At 42.0% G+C, this 23,384-nt stretch overlaps 1 protein-coding gene across 1 annotated transcript; it reads left to right on the top strand.

Annotated features, from left to right (window-relative positions):
* The first annotated feature begins 639 nt into the window (after positions 1-639).
* Positions 640-21,898, top strand: ADAT1 (adenosine deaminase tRNA specific 1). Its single transcript, XM_039331034.1, has 9 exons — positions 640-830; positions 935-1,003; positions 1,111-1,165; positions 3,962-4,092; positions 12,453-12,969; positions 14,801-14,946; positions 16,345-16,444; positions 19,584-19,670; positions 21,577-21,898. Exons 1-9 carry the CDS (start codon positions 677-679, stop codon positions 21,707-21,709), a joined length of 1,392 nt encoding a protein of 463 aa, XP_039186968.1. The 5' UTR covers positions 640-676; the 3' UTR covers positions 21,710-21,898.
* Positions 21,899-23,384: the final 1,486 nt, after the last annotated feature.

A 23,384-nucleotide genomic window follows, 5' to 3' on the forward strand; every position in this document is an offset into this window, starting at 1 on the left:
ATAAATAATTCCACTGTGCTCTGCCCTGGCCATTCTCTATTTGGAATAATTTATCCAGTTGTAGGTACCACAGTTCAAAATGAAGCAGGTTATGAAGAAGGCTCATCAAGATAGTGAAGAGTCTGTAAACCAGCCCTTTGAGAACAGTTAAAAAGATTTGGACATGTTCAACAATCAGGAAAAGGCAACCAAGATGTTTGTAAGTTGCCCAGAGCAGCTGCTGGGCAAGATAAATGGCAAACAAGCCAGCAGTCTTCAAAGAGCGAAAAGATTGTCACATGAATGAGTGGACTTACTCTCACCATTTAATAATTTTTGCTAAATAATTTTTCAAAAGAATAAAAACAAAACATTGAAGAGAATAGGGAAAGCTATGCTCCCAACATGGTTGAAACTCGCCACGACTTGCCGCTCCCTGACGGCGGCGCCTGGCTTTGGGCAGCTCGCTCGGTAGGATCGGGGCAACGCCACGCCTGTCTCGTATGGCCGTGGGGGGCGGAAGGGCCCCGTGGCGGGCAGCGCGAGGCCACCGAAAACCACGGTCGGGTGCCCGGCACAAGCTTCCGGCCGCGGTCTTCTTGCTTCGGAGAATCTTCATTCCGTCTCGGCTTCTCACCGGAACAGGGAGAGGCCGCCCCGCTTCCGGTCCCGTTCTGCTCTCCTTCCGCCCTGGGCCATGTGGGACGCCGACCAAGTGGCGGCAATCTGCTACCGCCATTATGAAGCGCGGCTGCCGAAGCAGGGGAAGCCGGGCCGCGGCACGGGCGAGTGGACTGAGCTGGCGGCGGTGCTGCGGGCGGAGCGAGCGGAAAGCAGCGGGGCGCCTCCCGGTGAGGCCCTCAACGGGGACTCGAGCGGCAGGCCGGGGGCGGCGGGGCGGGTGGGGGGCGGGCTGCTTTTTCCCCCGTCGCGTGACCTGCCTTTCCCCCTTCAGCCGTGAAGGAAGTCGTGGCCATGGGAACCGGCACGAAATGTATCGGCCAGTCCGAGATGAGGGAGACGGGTAAGCGGGGCTGCGGGGCTGGCGCGCCCTTCCCTAGGCGCTCGATGGGACGCGAGGGCAGCCCCGGCCCCTTGTGACCCTGCCGCGCTGCTGCTGCTTCTTTACAGGGGACGTCCTCAACGACAGTCACGCGGAGGTGATGGCCAAGAGAAGCTTCCAGAGGTAGGTGCGAGAGAATTGAAAATAGCTGAGCTCCAAGACGTGGCCGCCGGGAGAGCATCTTGGTTCGTGGCTGCCCTGAAAAGCAATTTGGGAAGGCTGTTTGATTCCTGAGAGAACTGCCAGAGAAAGTAGTCAGGCGTCATCTGAAAGAACTGTGCCAGCTGCCTGTCTATTCCTAGACTGAGTCCACTTGTACTCCAAGGAGCTTGAATGTGGCTATCTTATGTGAAGGCCCCTCTTGTTTCTGCAGATCCTGAGTTTTCTCCCAGCTTCTGACAATGCTTTGGAACCATGCTGGTTGCAATCATGCTAACTTTTTGGATTCTGCCTTTCTGGGCCAAATACCAAACTATCCTGTAGTTAAGCTGAGAAAGAGCATCTGAAAGTCTGAGGGTAGAATTTGGGCCTCCCAGACCTAATCCAACACTTGTACCTCACAGTGACACTTATTCTTTTCTACTTTCTTTTGAAAGGCGATTGACTTTCTTATTGATGCTTTACAGGCAATCTTTGAGTTAGTAACCTGAGGATGCAATAATTGGAACTCGTTAAATCAGTGGTTCTCAACCTGTGGGTCGGGACCCCATTTCGGGTCGAACAACCATTTCACGGGAGTCGCCAAACAACGCAGTCCGCCATTTTTTCCCCCTTTTCCTTAGCTACTCCCTTTTATTCTATTGGCTTTTGAAAGCCAATAGAATAGACTCTCTTGAATAGAGTCTAATTCTATTGGCTTTCAAAAGCCAATAGGAATTGTCCAGGCTGTCTCTGCCCTGCTGAGCCCGCCAAAAGTCCCATTCTGCAAACGGTGCTGCACCAGTTGAGTAGTCCTCGACTTACGACCGGTTGAGTAGTCCTCGACTTACAACCGGTTGGGGGTCGCGGCATTAAAAAAGTTGAGAACCACTGCGTTAAATGAACAAGCCCCACCACTCTCCCCATGCAATCATTAATTATTAAGAGTGCATGGGGTGCCTCAGGAGTGGGGAACACCATGGGATGCCTAGTGCAGAAACAAGACCATTGCCTCTGGCCACCCTCTGAGAGATCCCATGCTCTTCCCACCCCTTGGAGTCCCAAGGTGCTTGGGCTTTCCTCCCTGTCACCGATTGCTTACTTACTTTTGGCACCACGCCTGAGAGCCCCACACTACCCACGCTCACCTCTTGCATGGCCGTGGGTGCTGGAGCCCTTGTCTAGACAGGCAGAGAAGCAATGGGCCAGCCTCTCTCCTTCCCTGCTGAGACCCAGCCTCTCTCACAAGGGGGCACGGCCCTACCCTGCCACTTTCTGGAACACCAAACCGCGCAGAATTAAGCAATTGTGCTGCCGCAGAGCTGGAGAACATGGCATGCCTCCTCCCTGTGCCCCTTGTACTCCAGCGGAGAACTGGTTGCTCCCACCCTCGGGGTGACTTGTAGCCCATGGGTGCCTTCCTGCCCGCCAGATCTCCTGCCCAGATTTCAGCAATTGCACTGCTACAGAGTTGAAGATCTTGGCACACCTCCGCCCTGCGCCCCTCCCTTGCTAAACGCACTCTGAGGTCTTTTCCAAATCACAAGAGGAATCTGCTGTCAGCTCTGTCACGTTTCTTCCCGCAACTCAATACTTTCCCATTCTTTTGCTGGCGAAATGGGAAAGCTGCATTGTAAAAGGAAGAAACGCGCAGGAAAACCATAGAAGAATCCTCTGAAGTCGTTGCTTTCCCCAGTGCGAAGCAGGAGAGACCAACTCCACAAGGCAACTTCCGGAAATCACATGCAGAAAGTTGGAAAGGCTGATCTTCTTTCTCTCTCTCTCTCTCTTTTTTTTTTTGCCCCATAGAGAAAGCTGACAGGCAGCGGACTTGGTCATTCCCGGAAGTTGCCTCATGGAGTTGCATGGTGTCTCTTGCTCCGCACTGGGGAAAGCGACAACTTTGGAGGATTCTTCTTTGGTTTCTCTGTATGTTTCATCCTTTAGAAATGCAGCTTTTCCGTTTCTTCAGTGAAATAAGAGTGCCTTGAGCTGCAGGGAGAAACGTGACAGAGCTGGAAAGCAGGTTTGATTAGGAGCCTCTCTTGCAATTTGGAAAAGGCCTCAGAGTGCATCTGGCAAAGCGGGGGGGGGGGCAGGGCAGAGGCGCGCCATGCTTTTCAGCTCTGCAGCAGTGCAATTGCTGAAATCTGGGTGGTTTAGCGCTCTAGCAAGTGGTGGGCAGAGGCTGGAGCTTGGAAGGGAAGGGGAGAAGCCAGCCCAGCACTTCTCTGCCTGGGTGGACAAGGGCTGTGGCACCCAAGGCTGCACAGGAGGCGAGCATAGGCAATGTGGGGCTTTTAGGCTTGGGGCCAAAGGAACATGTTGCAGCGTCTCTATGATCATTAGTAAGGGTGAACAACCACTGTGGTGCTGCAAGATATGTGTCTTAAGTACGGGGATGTTGTAACTTTGAACATTCACTAAGTTAATGTTTGAAGAATACCTTTATTGGTTTTCTAAAAGTGATACTTATTGCAGGACATTTTTAGGAAAGTGACGTAGGTGTAAATAAAACAATGTAAATAATGGCCCCAACAACAATGACTGTCCTAAGTTACTCCTGACAGTTAACAGAATTCCATTCTCAATTCTTTCTGGCCAAAAGAGCCCCCTCCCTTGTATTTTTCATTCATCGGTTTACTGGTCTTTTTATTTTCAATAGCATAAAACAAGTTTTCATAATTATTTCACAAAGTGCTGGGACCATATTTCTCTGCTATGTCTTAAGAATGGCATTTATTCTGTGCCTTCTAAAGATTCTGTCCTCTTGCCCATCAGGTATCTTATTCATCAACTTTGGCTAGCTGCTGTAGGTCAGGAGTCTAGCATTTTCATCCCTGCAACCGAAAAAGGGAAATGGCTTCTCAAACCACTTATCAGCTTTGTTTTTTTCACCAGTCACACACCTTGTAAGTATTATTGGAATAACCTCATTGACTTTATTATACTTGAGAGAATTGCTTCTTTTTCTTTAATTGACTGCTTGGTAGGCGACCTAGTACTGCTGCGTTTTAGAGAAGAGTAGAGTAGAGTAGGACCTTGGAGGTCTTCTAGTCCAGGGCTTTTCAACGTTTTCACCCATTGTACCACTTTTAGGATATGGCAACATCCGAGTACCACCAGTCACCAAGCAAGGTGTCAAAAATTTGATGACCAAAAAAGGAAAAACAGTTTGCTTAGTGACTGTTCGAAGTTAACATGGCACTAAAAAAGTGCCCTCAAGCCACAGCCGAGCAAGATACCTGTCTGCCCACCCAGCGGCGCTCTTCCTCCTGTCCAAGGTTTTCATTGTTCTGAGCGTTTCTGTTGAGGCTTGGCAGTGGGGGTGGGGTGGTGGTGGTGGTGTTTGGTTTTTATTCCCTCCATCTGCTGGGTGGTTGCAGCAGGTTTTGGTCACTTCATATTGTGGGACACTGTGACCGTCATAAATATGAATCAGTTGCCAAGCATCTGAATGTAAATCACAAGACTCTGGAAATGCTGCAACATTCCAGCTGATCGGTGCTTCTTCTGGGCTCAGCAGAAGCTCCAGGATTAACACCGAGCTCCAGCTGGAGCTTGGCGCTGATCCTGGCGCCTCCACTGAGCCCTGACAGCCCTGCAGCTCCAGCCATCTCTTCCTCAGGCTTGTGTGGTGCTGCCACTGGTTCAGCTCATTCCCCTCCCCTGCTACTTTTCTAAGATGGCTGCGTACCACCTGCCAGGTGCCAATGTACCACAGGTGGTATCCGTACCACTGGTTGAAAAGGCCTGTTCTAGTCCAGCCCCCTGCACAAGCAGGAGAACCTATACCATCTCAGACAGGTGATTGTCTAGTCTCTTCTTAAAAATCTCCAGTGATGGAGCACCCATGATTTCTGGAGGCAAGCTGTTCCATTGGTTGATTGTCCTCACTGTCAAGAAGTTTCTCCTGGTAAGGTTGCTTCTCTCTTTGATCAGTTTCCAACCATTGTTTCTCATCCTTCCCTCTGGTGCTCTGGTGAACAAAGTGACCCCCTCTTCCTTGTGGCAGCCCCTCAAATACTGCAATACTGCTATCATGTCTCTCCTATTTCTTCTTTTCTTTAGACTTGCCAAACCCAGGTCCTGCAGCCGTTCTTTGTATGTTTTAGTCTCCAGGCTTTTGATCATCTTAGTTGCTCTGAATTTTTTCCAAACTCTGAACATCTTTTTTGTGATATGGTGACCAAAATTGGCTGCAGTATTCCAGGTGTGGTCTTGACTAGGATTTTATAAAGCAGTACTAATACTTTGTGTGATCTTGATTCTCTGCCCCTGTTTATACAACCCAGGATTGTATTAGCTTTTTTGGTTCCTGCTGCACACTGCTGGTGATAGCCAAGTGATTGTCCAGTAGGACTCCAAGGTCCCACTCACAGTTACTATTTTTAAGCCACGTCTCGCCCAGTCTGTACTTGTACCTTTGATTTTTCCTGCCTAAATGTAAAACTGCTTTTCTCCACATTGAAACTCATTTTGTTGGATAGGGCCCATTGTTCAAGTTTGTCTAGATCTTTTTGGATCCTGAGTTTGTCTTCTGTGGTGTTGGCTAATCCTGTCAGTTTGGCATCAGCTGCAAATTTGATAAGTTCCCCTTCAATTCCCTCATCTAAGTCATTTATGAAGATATTGAAGAGTCCTGGGCCTAAGACAGAACCTTGTGGTACCCCACTGCTTACATCTCTCCATGTGGATATAGTGCCATTGAAGATTACTCGTTGAGTATGGTTTGTCTATAGATCCATCTGGTGGTGATGTTGTCTATTCCACCTTTTTCTAGTTTACCAAGGAGTAGGTTGTGGTCTACTTTACCAAATGTCTTACTGAAATCTAAGGATACTACATCCCCAGCATTTTATTTGATTACATGTTGTGGAAAGAAGGGAGTTAAACTTTACGAAGTGGAAGAATTCAGATTCTTAATGGGACAACAGATGTGGACAGGAAAGTTATTTGGATCAATAGCTCACTTTGATAAGTCACCTCAAAAACTTATTGAGATCACAAAATGGGACATGCCTTTACATTCTCTGTATGGAAAGACTGAATATAAAACTTTTTTAAAATTACAAAATTGTTGGCTGATGTATGTTTAATCTGTTGTAAATGTCCTTGGTACCCTCTGAGCTTGGTTGTTTTCTTGGAGATGTTTCATTGAACTATACTGAACTATATCTTTCAAAGATCCTGGCGTACCAGGGAACTACCAGAGGACTGGAAAAGAACTGATGTAGTTCCCATCTTCAAAAGAGGGGGGAAAAATAAATCTAGGAAACTGCAGAGCTTTCAGTCTGACCTCAATATCTGGGAAGATTCTGGAACAGATAATTAAGCAACGAATCAGCAAGCACCTAGAGGCAAACAAAGTCATAACCAAAAGCCAACATGGGTTTGTCAAAAACAGATCATGCCAGACAAATCTTATCACATTCTTTGACAATGTGACAAAATTAGAGGACGAGAGGAATGCTATGGATATAATTTATTTGGACTTCAGTAAGACATAAATAGACCACAACCTTCTCTTAGATAAGATAGAAAAATGTGGATTAGCATCACCACCAGATGGATTCGTAACTGGCTGACCAACCGCACTTAACATGTAGTCCTCAATGGAACTGCATCTACACGGAAGGAAGTATGCAGTGGGGTACCCCAAGCTTCTGTTTTAGGCGCAGTACTCTTCAACATCTTCATCAATGATTTGGATGAGGGGATAGATGGGGAACTCATCAAATTTGCAGATGATACCAAGCTGGTAGGAATAGCCAATACTCCAGAAGATAGGCTTAAGATACAGAAGGATCTGGACAGACTTGAACCAATGCACTATCTAACGAAATGAAATTCAGTGGTGAAAAAAGTAAGGTTCTACATTTAGGCAAGAAAAACCAAATGCACAGGTACAGTATAGGTGGTACCTTGCTCAATAGTTGTAATGATGCTAAGAAAAGACTCAGGCATTTCTTGAGCAGAGGTTTGAAGCTGCAGGACACAGCTTGACAAACTCTGAGTTTATTGCTTCTTATATACTTTTTACATACATAGGCTTTTACATTAAATGCTGACATTTTACATTCATAAGTTTAACCTTTAGATGCTGACATAAAGTTTCTTTATTGGAAAATTCCTTCAACTATTTTCTAGTAACATATTAACTGTTCAGAGACCAGGTAAAGACAAATACGATAGATCAGAAGGAGAAAGAACTAACAGAGGCAGGAAGAGATAAGAGGGAACTTAAGCATATTATTTATTTAGGTAGGTAAGATATTAAGTTAAAAGGGGATGACCTTTTGGCTACTTCCGTGGGACAAAGGGTATCAAGGTTATGAGGTTTGTAGGGGGGAAAGCATGGCAGTTTGCTGTGCGTGCAGTTTTCCCCACAAATAGTAGTAACTGTGAGAAGGATCTTGGAGTCCTAGTGGACAATCACTTAAATATGAGCCAGTGGTGTGCTGCCGCTGCCAAAAAAGCCAACACATTGGGATGGAATCAAGATCACGTGAAGTGTTAATACCACTTGGTATTAATGCCTTGGTAAGGCCAGTGTTGGTTACTACGATGTAAAAAAGATGTTGAGACTCTAGAAAGTGCAGAGAAGAGCAACAAAGATGATCAGGACTAGAGGCTTAAACATAAAGAACGATTGCTGGAATTGGGTATGTCTAGTTTAATGAAAGGAAGGACTAGGGGTGACGTAACAGTCGCCACAAAAAAGAGGGAGTCAAGCTATTATAAAGAAAACAACAAAGGATGAAGTACTGAGAAAAGTGAGAGACGAGCCATTACAATATAAAAATAAACTGGTTTTAAAGCAGATACCCAAAAGAATAAGATATACTCAAGACATTACCATTTTTTAACTATAAAGCTGATTGCCAAAGGCATAAATTTTAGATGGCTAATGCTGGAAGGCATTTTAATAAACTGGAACAACACAAGATATTGACTGGATTCAATCTGGAAAGCAGAGGACTTCGAAGTAAGGAACAGAGCAATTTTGGATGAAGGAGTGCAACAACGACAAGGGGAAAGTGAGGAATGGAAGCAAATGGAAGAGATGACCCAAGGAGCAACTGCACAAACAGGAGAAGAGAAAGACGAACAAGAGGGCAAAGGGAAGAGAACAGAGGATTAGGAGATCGACTAGACCTAAATATAAATAATGGAAATGGAGAAACAAAATGGAATCTTTTCAGTAAATGTAAATGGACTAAAACTCCCCATCAAAAAGAAACAAAATTTTCAGGAAGTTACAGAAATTGAATATAGACATAATTTGTTTGCAAGAGACACATATAAAAGAGCAGCATCATAAATTATTGAAATATTCAAAAATTGGTAAGCTTTATTATGCGTCAGCACATCAGACAAAAAGAGGGGTCGCTGTATATATTAAAGAGACAATAGATTTTAAATTGGTGTATTCAGATGAAGGAAGAATTGTAATGGTAGAAATACAAAAACAAACATTGTTAGTGGCAATTTATGCACCAAATAATAATCAAGAAGAATTTTATCAAAGCTTACATAGAAAAATAATAGAAATGGAGTACCAAAATATTTGCTTAGTAGGAGATTTCAATGCGATAGTAGATAGAACAATTGACTATAAAAGCAATAAAACAGGAAAAACCAGAAGAAGGCTACTTAGGACATTCTCTGATATGGCACAGGAAATTGGAATACAAGACATCTGGAGGGAAATTAACCCACAAAAATTACAATATACCTTTTACTCAAACAGCTAACAATCCTGGTCAAGAACTGACATGATTTGGATGACATCTGAACTGAGGAGGAATATACAGGAAATTGAGATAGAAATAGGCACACGGGCAGACCACAACCCTCTAAAAGTTACATGGAGAGGAATACAAAAAAAAACCAAGATGGACGTTAAATCAATCTATGCTAAAAGAAAAAGCTAGCGAAAAAAGAAATGGAATTTTTCCTTAAAGAAAACAAAGAAAAGACAACACTACAAAACTTAAGAGATACAGCCAAAGCATACTTAGAGGCATGGCATAATGTATACAGCAAAGAAAAATAAACATAGAAGACAGCAATATGTATTACTAAAAGAAAAATTTGGAAAGTTAGAAACAGAACTATAAAAAAATCCACAGAAAAAGACTTTGAAAAGAGAAATGGAAATAATAAAACATAAATCTGTTGGATTCAGAAAAAATGGCAGAATAGATGCAAAACAGAATTTCTTCGACAATACCAATAAACCAGGAAGATAAGCTTATAAACTTAAAAAACAGAAAGAGAAAAAAAAAACAATACACAATTTAGTAGATGGGAAAGGCTATCTACAATTCAAAAATGAAGAAATAAAAAAAAATTAAAGAATACTACAGGGAATTGTATGAAACGTCAAGAGAGAGAACTGTTCAAAATCTAGAAGAAAGTAAGCTTCCAAAAATTCCAGAGACATTTAAAACTATGTTAGAAGAAAGGATTACAATGATGTTTCCAAAAGTGACAAAAGCTATGGGAGAGAAATTATAAATTAACAATGTCAACTTTATATAAAGAAAATAAAATGTTTTATAGATGGCACTTGTCACCAGCAAGATTAGCAAAAATGTTTTACAATGTCAGATAGATGCTGGAAGTGTAAGCATAACTCAGGCACATACTGTCACGTTTGATGGACATGTGGCAAAGCAAAGGCTTATTGGAAAAAGATACATGGTTGGTTAGAAAAAATATTAGGATTTTAAACCTGAGCTCTTCTTATCAGGTATAATGCCAGAAAAGATTAACAAACAAAGCCTATATTTGATTTTACACATCACTACAGTAGCAAGAATAATCTTTACGCAATATTGGAAAAATGAAGGACTACCACCAGAAGAAAAAATAATCAGAAAAATACTGGAATGCGCAGAGATGGACAGATTAAATATGAGATTGAAAGACAAAGAAACAATATTATCAAACTTGGGATCTATTTTATCAATGGCTAGAGGAAAGAATGAAAGATTAGGAATTGAATATGTATTAGCATTGTTATACTCAAGACAGCACGTTGGTTGAAAAATTAATATATGTATGCAAGAGAAAATTAATAAAAATTTTATTAAAAAAAGAATAGAATAGAATAGATTTAGTTGGAAGGGACCTTGGAGGTCTTCTAGACAAATCCCCCGGTTAGGCAGGAAACCCTATACCATTTCAAACAAATGATTGTCCAATCCCTTCTTAAAAACTTTCAGTGTTGAAACATTCACAACTTCTGGAGGCAAGTTGTTCCATTGATTAATTGTTCTGTCAGAAAATTTCTTCTTAGTTCTAGGTTGCTTCTCTCCTTGATGTAGTTTCCATCCATTGCTTCTTGTCCTGCCCTCAGGTGCTTTGGAGAACCTTACATGGCTCATTACAGATACTCTGGCTAGAACACTATTAAATCTGTTGATAGAAAGTTAGTGGTGGTTCCAACTCAGTTATTATTTTTATTTATAATACTGTACTACAAATAAAAGCAGTACTGTTAGTATACAGTGGGGCAAAAAAGTATTTAATCAGCCACTAATTGTGCAAGTTCTTACACTTAAAAAGATGAGAGAGGCCTGTAATTGTCATCATAGGTAGACCTCAACTATGAGAGACAAAATGAGAAAACAAATCCAGACAATCACATTTTCTGATTTGGAAAGAATTTATTTGCAAATTATGGTGGGAAATAAGTATGTGGTCAATATCAAAAGTTCATCTCAATACTTTGTTATATATCCTTTGTGGGCAATGACAGAGGTCAAACATTTTCTGTAAGTCTTCCCAAGGTTGGCACACACTGTTGCTGGTATGTTGGCCCATTCCTCCATGCAGATCTCTAGAGCAGTGATGTTTTGGGGCTGTCGCTGGGCAACACGGACTTTCAACTCCCTCCAAAGGTTTTCTATAGGGTTGAAATCTGGAGACTGGCTAGGCCACTCCAGGACCTTGAAATGCTTCGTTGCCCCGGCGATGTGTTTGGGATCATTGTCATGCTGAAAGACCCAGCCACGTTTCATCCTCAATGCCCTTGCTGATGGAAGGAGGTTTGCACTCAAAATCTCACGATACATGGGCCCATTCATTCTTTCCTGTACATGGATTAGTCGTCCTGATCCCTTTCCAGAGAATCAGCCCCCATGTTGCCACCCCCATGCTTCACAGTAGGTATGGTGTTCTTTGTATGTAACTCCGCATTCTCTCTCCTCCAAACACGACGAGTTGTGTTTCTACCAAACAGTTCTACTTTGGTTTCATTTGACCACATGACATTCTCCCAATCCTCTTCTGGATCATCCAAATGCTCTCTAGCAAACTTCAGACGGGCCCAGACGTGTACTGGCTTAAGCAGGGGGACACGTCTGGCACTGCAGGATCTAAGTCCCTGGCGGCATAGTGTGTTACTGATGGTTGCCTTTGTTACGTTGGTCCAGGTCATTCACTAGGTCCCTCCGTGTGGTTCTGGGATTTTTGCTCACCATTCTTGTGATCATGTTGACCCCCATGGGGTGAGATCTTGCGTGGAGCCCCAGATCAAGGGAGATTATCAGTGGTCTTGTATGTCTTCCATTTTCTAATTATTGCTCCCACAGTTGATTTCTTCACACCAAGCTGCTTGCCTATTGCAGATTCAGTCTTCCCAACCTGGTGCAGGTCTACAATTTTGTTTCTGGTGTCCTTTGACAGCTCTTTGGTCTTCACCATAGTGGAGTTAGTGACTGTTTGAGGTTGCGGACAGGTGTCTTTTATACTGATAACAAGTTCAAACAGGTGCCATTAATACAGGTAATGAGTGGAGGACAGAGAAACCTCTTAAAGAAGTTACAGGTCTGAGAGCCAGAAATCGTGCTTGTTTGTAGGTGACCACATATTTATTTTCCACCATAATTTGCAAATAAATTCTTTCCAAATCAGACAATGTGATTGGATTTGTTTTCTCATTTTGTCTCTCATAGTTGAGGTCTACCTATGATGACAATTACAGGCCTCTCTCATCTTTTTAAGTGGGAGAACTTGCACAATTGGTGGCTGACTAAATACTTTTTTGCCCCACTGTATTCCTGTTTACCAGAGGATATTTTTGTTCCTGTGCTTCTATTACATGGAATTTGAAGGGAAATTGCCTAGGTTTCTCAGGAAATTGCATAGGTTGGCTTTTTACCAAGACACCACTTCTTATCATTAGTTAATTGTTCTCTATTGAGGGAAAATAAGTCTCTTCCTCTGTTCTTTAAGTTGTCCACCCTTCTGTTTTTTGTAGGTGGGGATGGCTCCATTATCCCAATGATGGAAACGGATGCCCAGCCATGTTTGCTCCTGAGTCCAGCAAAAGTACCCAGCATGGGCAGCAGTGACTGCAGGGCACAAGAAAGCTGTAAAAGGGAGATTGAAGAAACAGTCACTGGTTCCTTTCCCAAGAAACCAAGAACGGATGCTAGCAATTCTTACAATAATTCAGAGCTCTCAGCTGATCACCTTAAAGAAACCCAAATAATGGATCTGCATAGAACAGGGGCCAAATGTGTCCGAGGAGAAACAATGGATTCCCGAAGGCCAGGCATTGAATATCATACCATAGGGCTTCTACGCATCAAGCCAGGCCGTGGAGCCCAGACAGTCTCCATGTCTTGTAGTGATAAACTGGCATGCTGGAATGTTCTTGGCTGGCAGGGAGCACTTCTGATGCACTTCCTTCAGCAGCCTATCTACTTGTCAGCCCTGGTGGTGGGTCAGTGCCCCTACAGTCTGGAAGCTCTGCACCGGGCCATTGTTGCAAGGTGAGTGAGTTATAACTAGGTGACTATGATGGGACAGCACAGCACTTGAAGTTCCTCTGTTTGATACACCCACGCAACAAGATAGGATAGCTGTCCTTTTTGTAAATCCTCACATTGGAGTAGTTATGACAGGATGGCAAGAGATGTAGTTATCTGGAAGAGTAAACCATCTTTTTAATTTATGGAGATTATTAATGATGAAAAAGATGTGTGCACCCAGGCCTAAATTTTCTGTTTACTGTTATGCCAGCAAGGTCCTGGATGACTGACATCTTAATGTATTGTTTTCAAAAATAGGTCTTCCTGATAACAACTCTGGATGATTTTTTTTAAAGATTCTTTTACTTAGTCTGTCCCCACATATATAGAGAGAGAATATCTTAGGCAAACTGGTAGAAAATGAATGGATTAAGCTTAGTGCAGCCATTTGGCTTCTTATATTTTAATCTAGCACAGTTTGGGGTTTTTTTTTTCCACTCTGATAGGTAAGAAACAAAATGAACATTCTGTCCTATGCATCCTGAATTTGGAGAGATGTTTATATTGCAAAAATGTGAGCTTTTTATATTAAGCAAATTAAGACCCTGTTCATATTTTATTTGGTTATTGTTGGTTACAAAAGGGATAAATTAATTGCTGAGGGACAGAAAACTGTTCTTTTTCTTATTTTCTGCTTCTCCCAAATCATGTGGTACTTCCAAGATTTAACATCAAGAATGGCTTTAATAATCCCACAACTCTCTTTAGAGCTTTAAGGGCTAAAATAAGCAAAGGACAGAAGCAATTGGATCATTGATTGTCTCGCTTCTATTGCCATATTTTAACTGCTGTGTGAAACACATGAGTTGGCCTAGCCTTGGTCTGTCTCTTGTCTGCAAAATCTTCCCTGTTCTGAGGATTTGTTTATGCTGATATAGAGCAGTGGTTCTTAACCTGGGCGATATCGCCCCCCAGGGGGCGATTTCATTTTTCAGGGGGGCTATGGAACAAAAAGGGGTGACGTGGGGGCGAAGGAATGAAGAGGGGGCGATATAGGAGCGATGGAGCGAGAAGTTTGGGGGATACCTTTGAGACTTTTTCGAACAGTGAATCGCTGTATATACAAAAACATCAGATCGCTCGCTAAATGTTCCTCCAGCTAGCTTCAGTACAGAACACCGTACATATGTGAATACGCATTGCTTATCTTCATGCGTGTTGCGCAGCAGCCTCTACCCTTTTTATATTTCTTTTTGCGTCTTAAATTTCACTTGTAATATTACTGTTTTTAAATTTTTAAATTTATTTTTAAATTTTTAAAATAATATTTTAAATTTAAATATTCACTTTAAATATTACTGTTTTTCTTTTCGGGCATTTCACTTTCTTGCAATTGAATTTTGTTTTCAGTGGTCATTACATTTAAGTGTCTTGAATAAATAAGATAATAATGAAATACATGTATCACGAAGTTTGGGAATAAAGTGACGGGTGGCACCAAAATTTTTCACACAGTTGAGATATGGGAAAAAGACTGGAAATAAATTATTTGCATTGATATGTCCTGATGACAATTTTAAAGAAAACAAAGCAAGTGTTTGCATAAACATTTCCTATGTTGTGATTGAGAGGTTATGTTGGGGGAGGGGGCGATGACAACTTCCTCATTGGCTCAAGGGGGGCGATTCGTTCAAAAAGGTTAAGAACCACTGATATAGAGGATGTGTCCAGAATATGTTTGCTTTTTTACGCCAAGTGGATGACGTTTCATTATTGCTGAATGAAAGGCGAGATTGGCAGCAAACAAGTCTATTATAAATAAATATTATATTATTCCTCCCCTCCTTCCTAGATGTCGTCTGGTCTCACATTTGCCAGATGGTTTCCAGGTTCATGAATTGGAAATTCTACAGTCCCAGCTACGTTTCATCCATAGTCGTGAAGCAGCCAAGTCTGGCCATGTTCTGGGACAAAGAAAGGTAGTGTCCTGCGGTGCAGGTAAATATCACTATATGAAGAGGGTGAATTTGTGAGACTTCTCTTTGCCCTTTCACATCCTTGCTTATTAGGATAGGTTGTGGTGGGCTGGTTTGTTGTGGAAACTACATCTTCGATCTGTTACAAAAGCTGTGCAGGCTGAGGCTGGGTCTTTGAGCAAATTCCTATAATGACCATTTCCAGTGGTGTCACTGTGGCATAGGAAAGGCAACTGATGAGCTAAGAGAAGAAGGCTTGATTAATGACAGAGTGTGGTGAATTTTTGTCCTTCTAATGCATGTTCCATGTGCACCTACCTAATAAACATATTACAAGTTGATGAACTGATTCCTGATTGACATTTTATTTACTTTGTAAATTGCCTGATTCCCAACAGTTGTGGGCAGTTCATAAAAAACAAAATTACAAAACAAGAATGCAGCAATAAAGAAGAAAAAGATGGCAAAATTGGCCAGCAGCAAAATATACACACTCCTCCAAAGAGCTACCCATCCTAGCCAAAGGCCTGGGCAAAGAATCAACTCTTTAGGGTCCTTTGAAATGCCAGTAGGGTGGGAGCCATCTGGATTTGGGGGGAACTTTATTTCAGAGGGCAGGTGCTATGACAGAGAAGGTGCATTTTCAGGGTCCTGGCAGATGACATTAAATTGAAGGAAACTGATTTATATCAAGCCTGCCTGAACACAGCAGCCCTGGAAAATAATGTAGGCATTCCCTCAAATAGCTGAAATCACAATCAGTTCTGAGAACTTGAAAAGACTCCTAGAAATCAGCAGTTATTAAGAACCCCTAGTTAATAGAACTGTATGGTGAGTCCGACCTTGAAAGATAGAAGGAAGATCCTTATTAAGGCAACAATCAGATAAGCATAACTTAAATCCAGGTCAAGAAAATGGTTTACAAAACTTCTTAGACCATCCCCTTAATTCTCATGAAGATAAAGAGGGAGGAAGTGAAGCACATTGAGACTTGCAAGATTCTGTTACTGTAGCAGTTCTAATAAAAGTAGCTACATGCTATTTATTTTTTAACCTTGTATTGTTTATAGTACTGATAAATTATGAGAGTGACTTTATTTCTAAGCCAAGAAAACAGTAATCTGAATTTTATGGAAAGTTATGAAAGGAACTCGTGGTCCTTGGACACTGTCTGAGAGGAGCTGTTGTTTGAATTCTATACTAAAGACACTGTGGAAAAGGTTAATTCCTATAAGAAGTTTTAAGGTAGCTGTAAAAGTTGAGGGAAGGGACTTCTGGAAAAGCTGGTGAAGTAGATTTCCTGAACTGTATGTAGAAGTAAAATCATACTGTGTGGTTGTCAGTCTGGAGGAATTGTTTTGCTGCAATAGAGATAGCACCTGTTTCTTTGAAAGTAACTTCTCTTCATCCCATTTTCCAGCTATCAGTTGGAGTGCTGTCCCAGAGCACCCATTAGATGTCACTTCATGTGGTTTTAGACAAGGAACCTCCAAGAAAAGGATTGGGAGTTTGACCTCCAGGTACCTGTGCCTCTGGATCTAGGGATTCTGCCTAGATCCCTTTGTGTTGAGTGTGGAGTTCACAGGGGTAGGTGTGTGTGGGGGGGGGGGATTGGAAAATCACTGTATGATCTTTGAATGCTTTGGCTGTCAATACTTCATCCTGGATGTCTTTTGAAAAAAAAGTATGAATAATTTGCTTATTGTTTAGTTTCTTGCAGAGTTGCTTGAGGGTCTTATGTAGCACTATATCTGATTTTTACAAACTGACTTTAAAACATATCCTGGAAATCCATACTATTGGATTTAGAGAGCTTCATGAATTCATATTAGAAAATTGCAGAATGGTTTGTTTTTAAAAACAGAAACCATTCTCTGTTGAAAACGCCTTCCTTTTTCTCTTGCCCCTACTGCTTATACTCTTCCGCAGGCTCACCTGTAGACTTTTAAACTTCCTGATTTTTCCTCCAATTTCTATAAGGGCATGACTTAAATTCCTACTATCACCAGAGTGAATACAGCCAATATTTGGGGGTTAATTTAGGAGCACATTTTGGCCCCTTAAAACCCACATTAGGAAAAATAATGATGTAGGGGATGAGTAGAAGTGTGTTAAGGAGATGAAATGAAGACTTACATTTCTGTTTTGCCCCTTAAATCTTGTGAGCGAGCAAGGCTGAATTTTTCAGTTGGTGGTGGCAGTGGATGATCTGGGGGGAATATAAAATAGATGGAGTTCACATGTGGCAAGTTGTTTCCTCTGCCTCTTATAAAAGAATTGAAAAATTGCCATCCCCTTTGCAAAATGTCCTAAGAAGGGTTAAGAATTCATTGGGAAATTCTGAACAGTTTATGAGACTATGAAATAATTAGATGCAATGTGATGAGCTTCTGACTAGGCAGGTCCACTTATTGATTATATCCTGAAGTTTTGCCAGCAGCTGTGGCTGGCATCTTCATAAGTCAAAGTGGTCTGCTTTGTAACACTTCTTGTGATTGGTGCTGGCCATGAAAGTCTCCATCAATATAATATATAGATTAGTTGATTGAATAAATAAACTTTAAATGCACTCTTAATATTATTTGTCCTTATTTTGGATCCAGGTTATAGTTATTAAATATTTGCTTGATGATGGATGGATTTTTAATTTCCTGTTGCCCGTGCCTGACTTATTACTTTGGCATGTCACATGCCTCTTCTTGCCAACAAATTCCTGTCTGACCTTTGCTCTGCCTACAGAGTGATTGAAATGTCCTTGTTGCGGTTCAATAGAACAGCCACTCAGATGGCAAATGGGATCATCGGGTTGATTGAGAAAAGGCAGAGTTGGGGCAAATAGTTTAAAGCCTTGCATGAGCTAACAAGTGACTTTTGCTGACTGTTTTCTGGGGGAGGGGATAAGCCATGCTGGTTGTATAGTGATCATGTCTTCCTAGGACAGTCATATGGCATAAATTGAATTACCTCCTCCCACATATGGTTTGTTTATGACAAAGCAATTAATAAAAGTGTGCATTTAATAAGGAACAAATTCACCTGAGCTACACCACATTTATGTGATATGTCTAAACTTTGCAGCTGTAAAATGATTTGTGCTAAGGTCTAAAGTCATTTGGGAGCATGTAGAGAAGTGATAAAACCAAGCAAGGCTCGAAGAGCGTTTATATACCTTTATGTTGCACTTTGGTGTTTTTTAACTGGAAATTTTACAGCAGACAGAGACTAATAATTAGCTTTGAAAGGGTAGATGAACTATCGTGATCCCCTGAAATAAGACCTGGACTTATATTCTTTTTTGCACCAAAAATGCATTAGGGCTTATTTTTGGAGAATGTCTTATTTTTTGGGCGGGGCAGAGCTGCCCCATGCACCCTGCACCTGCTTACTTGAGGGCCCCCACACCAGGTCACTCCCCACTTAGTGACCTCCCCCACCAGTTCAATGACCTGCCTGCCTGCCTCTTCCCTTTCACTCCCCTCCCAAGCCTTACTGTCATGCTACGAAGGATGGACCTTACCCAGTCCCCCTCCACCGTTTCAGAGTCAGGGGAGAGCAGTAGCAAAAGGCTCTGCCACCGCTGCGCAACAGCTACATCTGCTGCTGGAGTGTCTTTCTTCGGTACCCACTGCCATAGCTTGGTTTTTACGCGTGTGCCTCACCCTACCTATCACAACCAGAGGGCGGGATCTTAACTAGGGCTTATTTGGGAGATAGGGTTTATATTAGGCGCATGCATAAAAATCAGGCTAGGGCTTACTTTTGAGGTAGGTCCTATTTTCAGGGAAACACGGTAGGTAGAATTAGTTTAGCAAATTTGGGTAGTTTTTATAGGATGAAGCTCCATTTGAGATGTTGTTATTATTATTATTATTATTATTTGTTGGAAGAGGCCTTGGAGGTCATTTAGTCCAACCCCCTGCTCAGGCAGGAAACCCTATACCATTTTAGACAAATGGCTGTCCAGTCTCTTCTTAAAACTTCCAATGTGCATTTTTGCTGCTTAGAAAATGAGTAGTTTGTGAGAAACTATAAGGTTGCAAACAATCTGTTAATCAATGTATGAGTGGATATCTGATGTGGTCATTCTGGAGAGGGTTTTGTGATTGCTAAGAGTTAATATTGAGGCTCATAGTCAATTGGTAGGCATCTGCAATACTCATGGTTAACCCTGAAAGTGTTACAAGCAGAAATTGGATTTGATGCATGCACGATTTATCCACCAGCCAGTCAATACCGGGCTATCATAAATGCAGCCTTCAATAAAAGGGTGATGCCTACAGTTACTTGATGTTACTGAGCACAAATATCACCAGTGTGTGTCATTTCTATACCCTCCAAAATCATTTGGGTTAGGTGTGTGTGGTACATATTGGTATGATACACCTGATATTTGATTCTAAACTATGAGGTTTAGGAACAGTTTTTAAAAGAATTTTCCAGCAGTGATTAAATGAGTATCTTTCAGAAAAGAATTCAGATGCTGGATTCTGTTGTCATCAGCCAGCTACACCACTTCTGATCCCCCAACATCAATTCTCTTGGTAGCTGAGCATGTTGCAGAGAAACATAAATCTTGGAATAGTTATTGTTGTGGTCTTTTGCTGTGGGAATTTGCTAGAAAGTATGTTTGATTGGAATTTGCTGTACTCTTACTGACAGGTCTCGAATTTGCAAGGTGGAACTTTTCCATGCTTTTCTAAAGGTGGTGGCCAGTATTCCTGTGAAAAACCTGCCAGAAACTCTCACGTAAGAATTCTTCCAGGACTTGTTCTAACACTGCATTAGTCTCTTCTTAGATCATGTGTCTCCTATTTCCCCTATCCAGTCCATCCAGTTTTTGGTTTTCCACTGCTGTGCATTGCATGTTTTGCTCTGATGCTCTTCCTTTGCCGTTTTGAACCTGAATGTGCACATGAGGGTTTTAAAGATCAACTTCTTTATACTGAGTCTTCCCTGTTGGGAGTACTGCTTTGCCTCATTCCCATAACAGCTTAGCTTTTCCTGTCTTTTACCATCACTGATCTACTTGATAGAGCAGGTAAATTTCTGAATGACGGGTTGACCCTGGTTATGACTGATTCCTTGGGGAATTTTGGTCACATGCTCCTCACGTTTTCACTGTGCCTGCCTTTTTCAAAATTATAACTTGGCCTAAGCACATTTTCATGATGAGCAGGCAGCTGCTTTCTGCTTTACATTTGCACGAGGGTTTTTTTCTGCTCCTCTGAGAATGCAAAGATTTTATTTGTGGTCTTTAAAGGTTGACAACTGCCACTTTCAACACAGATAAGGGATGGGTTAGGGATGGAATTTCCATTGCTAAGCAATGCGATAACAATCCTGGCTGTCCCCATTGTCATTATTGAGGATCGAGGATTGTTAGCAAGGACCTTGTGTGATGGTTTCATGCTGGCAGTTTCATGCTGGCTTCCAACAAAGTCAATGGGAAAGCTTGTGGAAGCCATAAGTCCCAGCAGTTCAAGGCATTCCTGAAGCGAAGGTGTCATCTGGATTTCATATAGGAGGTTGGGCACAGTATCCCAGAAAAATACTCTTTTGTCCTTTCCTGAATTTTCTGCTTCATTCCCAGCTAGGGAGAATAGGCTGAAATATATATAGCCTGATAGGTATCTGGTTGCCAAGTGATATAGGACCTATGAAGGATCATCTTCTGCATAAGTCTTCACAACTTTGCATTCTTGTTATTTGGCAATCAGCTAAACCCAGCCTCTCCAGGTTTGACATTCTGTTGCCTCTCCAGGTTTGACATTCAGGCAATTCAGGTATCTGTGCCAGTTCTTTGGGGGAGCAAAGACCAGATCTTGGTCTTTAGAGCAGTGGTTCTCAACCTTTTTAATGCCACGACCCCCAACCGGTCGTAAGTCGAGGACTACTCAACCGGTCGTAAGTTGAGGACTACTCAACTGGTGCAGCACCGTTTGCAGAATGGGACTTTTTGGTGGGCTCAGCAGCTAAGGAAAAGGGGGAAAAAATGGCGGACTGCGTTGTTTGGCGACTCCCGTGAAATGGTCGTTTGAGCCCAAATGGGGTCCCGACCCACAGGTTGAGAACCACTGCTTTAGAGCCTTTCCTGGAAGAGAGCTCAGAATGTCAGCCAGAGTTGCTAATGGGCAGGGACTGGTTAAGGGGCAACAGATATTATAGTAGCAGCTTTGTTATCTACCTGTCTATCTATATCAAATTTGTATAACTGCCCATCTCACAAGAAGCTTAAGCTTAAACCATGAATAGTGGAAATTGTGCAAGCTCTATAGGGTTAATATGTTTAGCAACAGGGACAGTCCTGTCAGAACTAAATTGAGAAATATTTGGAAAGCCTAGGTGCCCTTATAGAGGTGATTGCTTTTCTTCCCAAACTTTTGTGAAACTGAGCTTTCCATTGTCCAGCTTGTTTCTTTGCAAGGCAGTGAACACTCTCCCTGGATTCAAGCCTTGTGTTCTGCAGTCTTTTCTGTGCAAGAAGGCAAAACTGCCTGTGAGCTTTTCTCCTGTATACAGTAACATCTTTATAGCAAACAGATGGTTGCAGCTTTTGGCAAGACCCAAGAAGGGTAGTGTTGAATGTTTGTCCAGTCACACCTTGAGCCAGAGAGCAGAGGAGTCCATCCCAAATGTCATTTGCTCTCTTTAGAGCCAAGAGACTGCAAACATACTGGGAGTACAAAGAAGCTGCTGCTTCATACCAAGAGGCATGGAAAGAACTGCGCAGTCAGGCCTTTGGTACCTGGGTGAGGAACAGCCACCATTACCAATATTTCACATGAAGGAGAGAAGGAACCAAGTGATTGTGTCTGACTTTGATGATGACTTACGCATCTCTCAGCTGTTCAGCACAATTAATGCTCCGTTTTTAGCTAAGACTAAGAGCATGTCAGTGTTTTTGGCACTGTTCCTCTGAAAGTGAGGTTTTCTTCCAAAACACATTTTGGAATAAAGTATATATGCTCCTTTTCTTCTGTTTGGCTGAGTGTTTATTCTGTCTGTTTATGGAAATACATAGTGGATTTCCAATGAGATCCACAATTTCTGGTTAGGAGTCTCTGAGGCTAACCCCATCCTGAAAATGGAACAGAACCACATTCTGAATTTGGCAGGAGTTGACAGCTGTCCTTGCTACCCTCTGGATTTGCAGTCACAATAATATTATAATAACCTGCGGGCCCCAACCCTTCAATATTTACTCCCTGGATTGTTCTTTCTCCATGTCAATTTTAAGGATATAATTTTTGACAGGGCCTTAATGAATTGTGACAACCAGTACCAGCCTGTACTATCTTATTGCCACTGTGATAGTATTGTGGGATTGTAATAGGGGAAAATCATCTATCTTATCAAGAGGTGGCAAATTTCAGAGTTGTTAGAAAGGACAAGAAATGATAATTGTAAAGACATAAAAAAGCAAGTTCTCCAAAACCTCCAAACTCAGAAGTGGTCACAATCTCAAACTGATATGCCGAAGGATACTAATGGACAGATAGTGACAGATTTAAGGAAGATCAAACAAAAATTGAAGTGAGGGGTCCCTGAGCTTGCTTGTTTTCTTGCAGACGTTTCATTACCCAAACTAGTAAAAAATGAAGTGTCAACATCCAAGGCACCTTAGAAATACTACACATTTACAAGAACTTCTAGTACGATAATAAAAAATCAAGTTATATCAGCATTGCAGTAATTATCAAGTCAGAAGGCTACACGAATTGATAGAATATATTTTGAAATTAAGGAAGCAAACAGAAGAAGAATCAGTAAAGGTTCTACCAAACCATACCAGCAAACCTGGAGATCAGCACTGCCACTGCCCACAGATTGTTAAAGGTTAGTTGACATATCAACACTAAAGAAAGGAGATTTAATTAAGAGTGCAGAGTATTATATAGTTCCTTAACACTTAGAATCATGAGCTCAGATTAGAGTCCTGCATGAAAACAAAAAGTCCGGATGTCAAGCTGGCCCTAAAAAGAACCCCAGGGAATAAAGACATTGCTGATGAACACAGCATAATTAAAAAAGTCAAAAAAATAACAAAAAAAAGTCAGTATGTTTCGATGACTATGGAAAGGTGTGCAGTTGCGTCAACTAAGTCAAGCTGTGCAATGTCCCTAGGGAAATGGGGATTCCGGAATAATATTTGTCTTCATGTGAAACTTATGTACAGCGTAGGAAATGTCAATCCAGATTGTGAAACAGACTGGTTTCAGTTTGGGTTATGGACAAGGACAGAACAGCTGTAGTGGCAGAAGATGAAAACCCTGATTCCAGACTTCCTCCCAGCCCTAGAGTGCTGCGTGTCCACGTGAGCTATCATGTAGCAAGGACAAGCCTGTTGTTGATTGCCTGCACTCAGTGCAGGCTTCATTTAAAAAACAGCACTACTGCCAGCCTTTCTCTGAGAAAACTCCTTGGAATCTGGAACAGTTTATGATCTCTGCATTTGGATTT

Source organism: Crotalus tigris, unplaced genomic scaffold (genome assembly GCF_016545835.1).
Source record: "Crotalus tigris isolate CLP2741 ecotype Arizona unplaced genomic scaffold, ASM1654583v1 scf7180000024433.2000942, whole genome shotgun sequence".
NCBI classification, from domain to species: domain Eukaryota; kingdom Metazoa; phylum Chordata; class Lepidosauria; order Squamata; family Viperidae; genus Crotalus; species Crotalus tigris.

Excerpts from the sequence above, each read along its gene's own strand:
- ADAT1 (XM_039331034.1), top strand. The coding sequence starts at position 677 with ATGTGGGACGCCGACCAAGTGGCGGCAATCTGCTACCGCCATTATGAA. Across the intron at positions 1,004-1,110 it reads GTCCGAGATGAGGGAGACGG|GGGACGTCCTCAACGACAGT; the intron begins GTAAGCGGGGCT and ends GCTTCTTTACAG. Across the intron at positions 14,947-16,344 it reads GGTAGTGTCCTGCGGTGCAG|CTATCAGTTGGAGTGCTGTC; the intron begins GTAAATATCACT and ends CCCATTTTCCAG.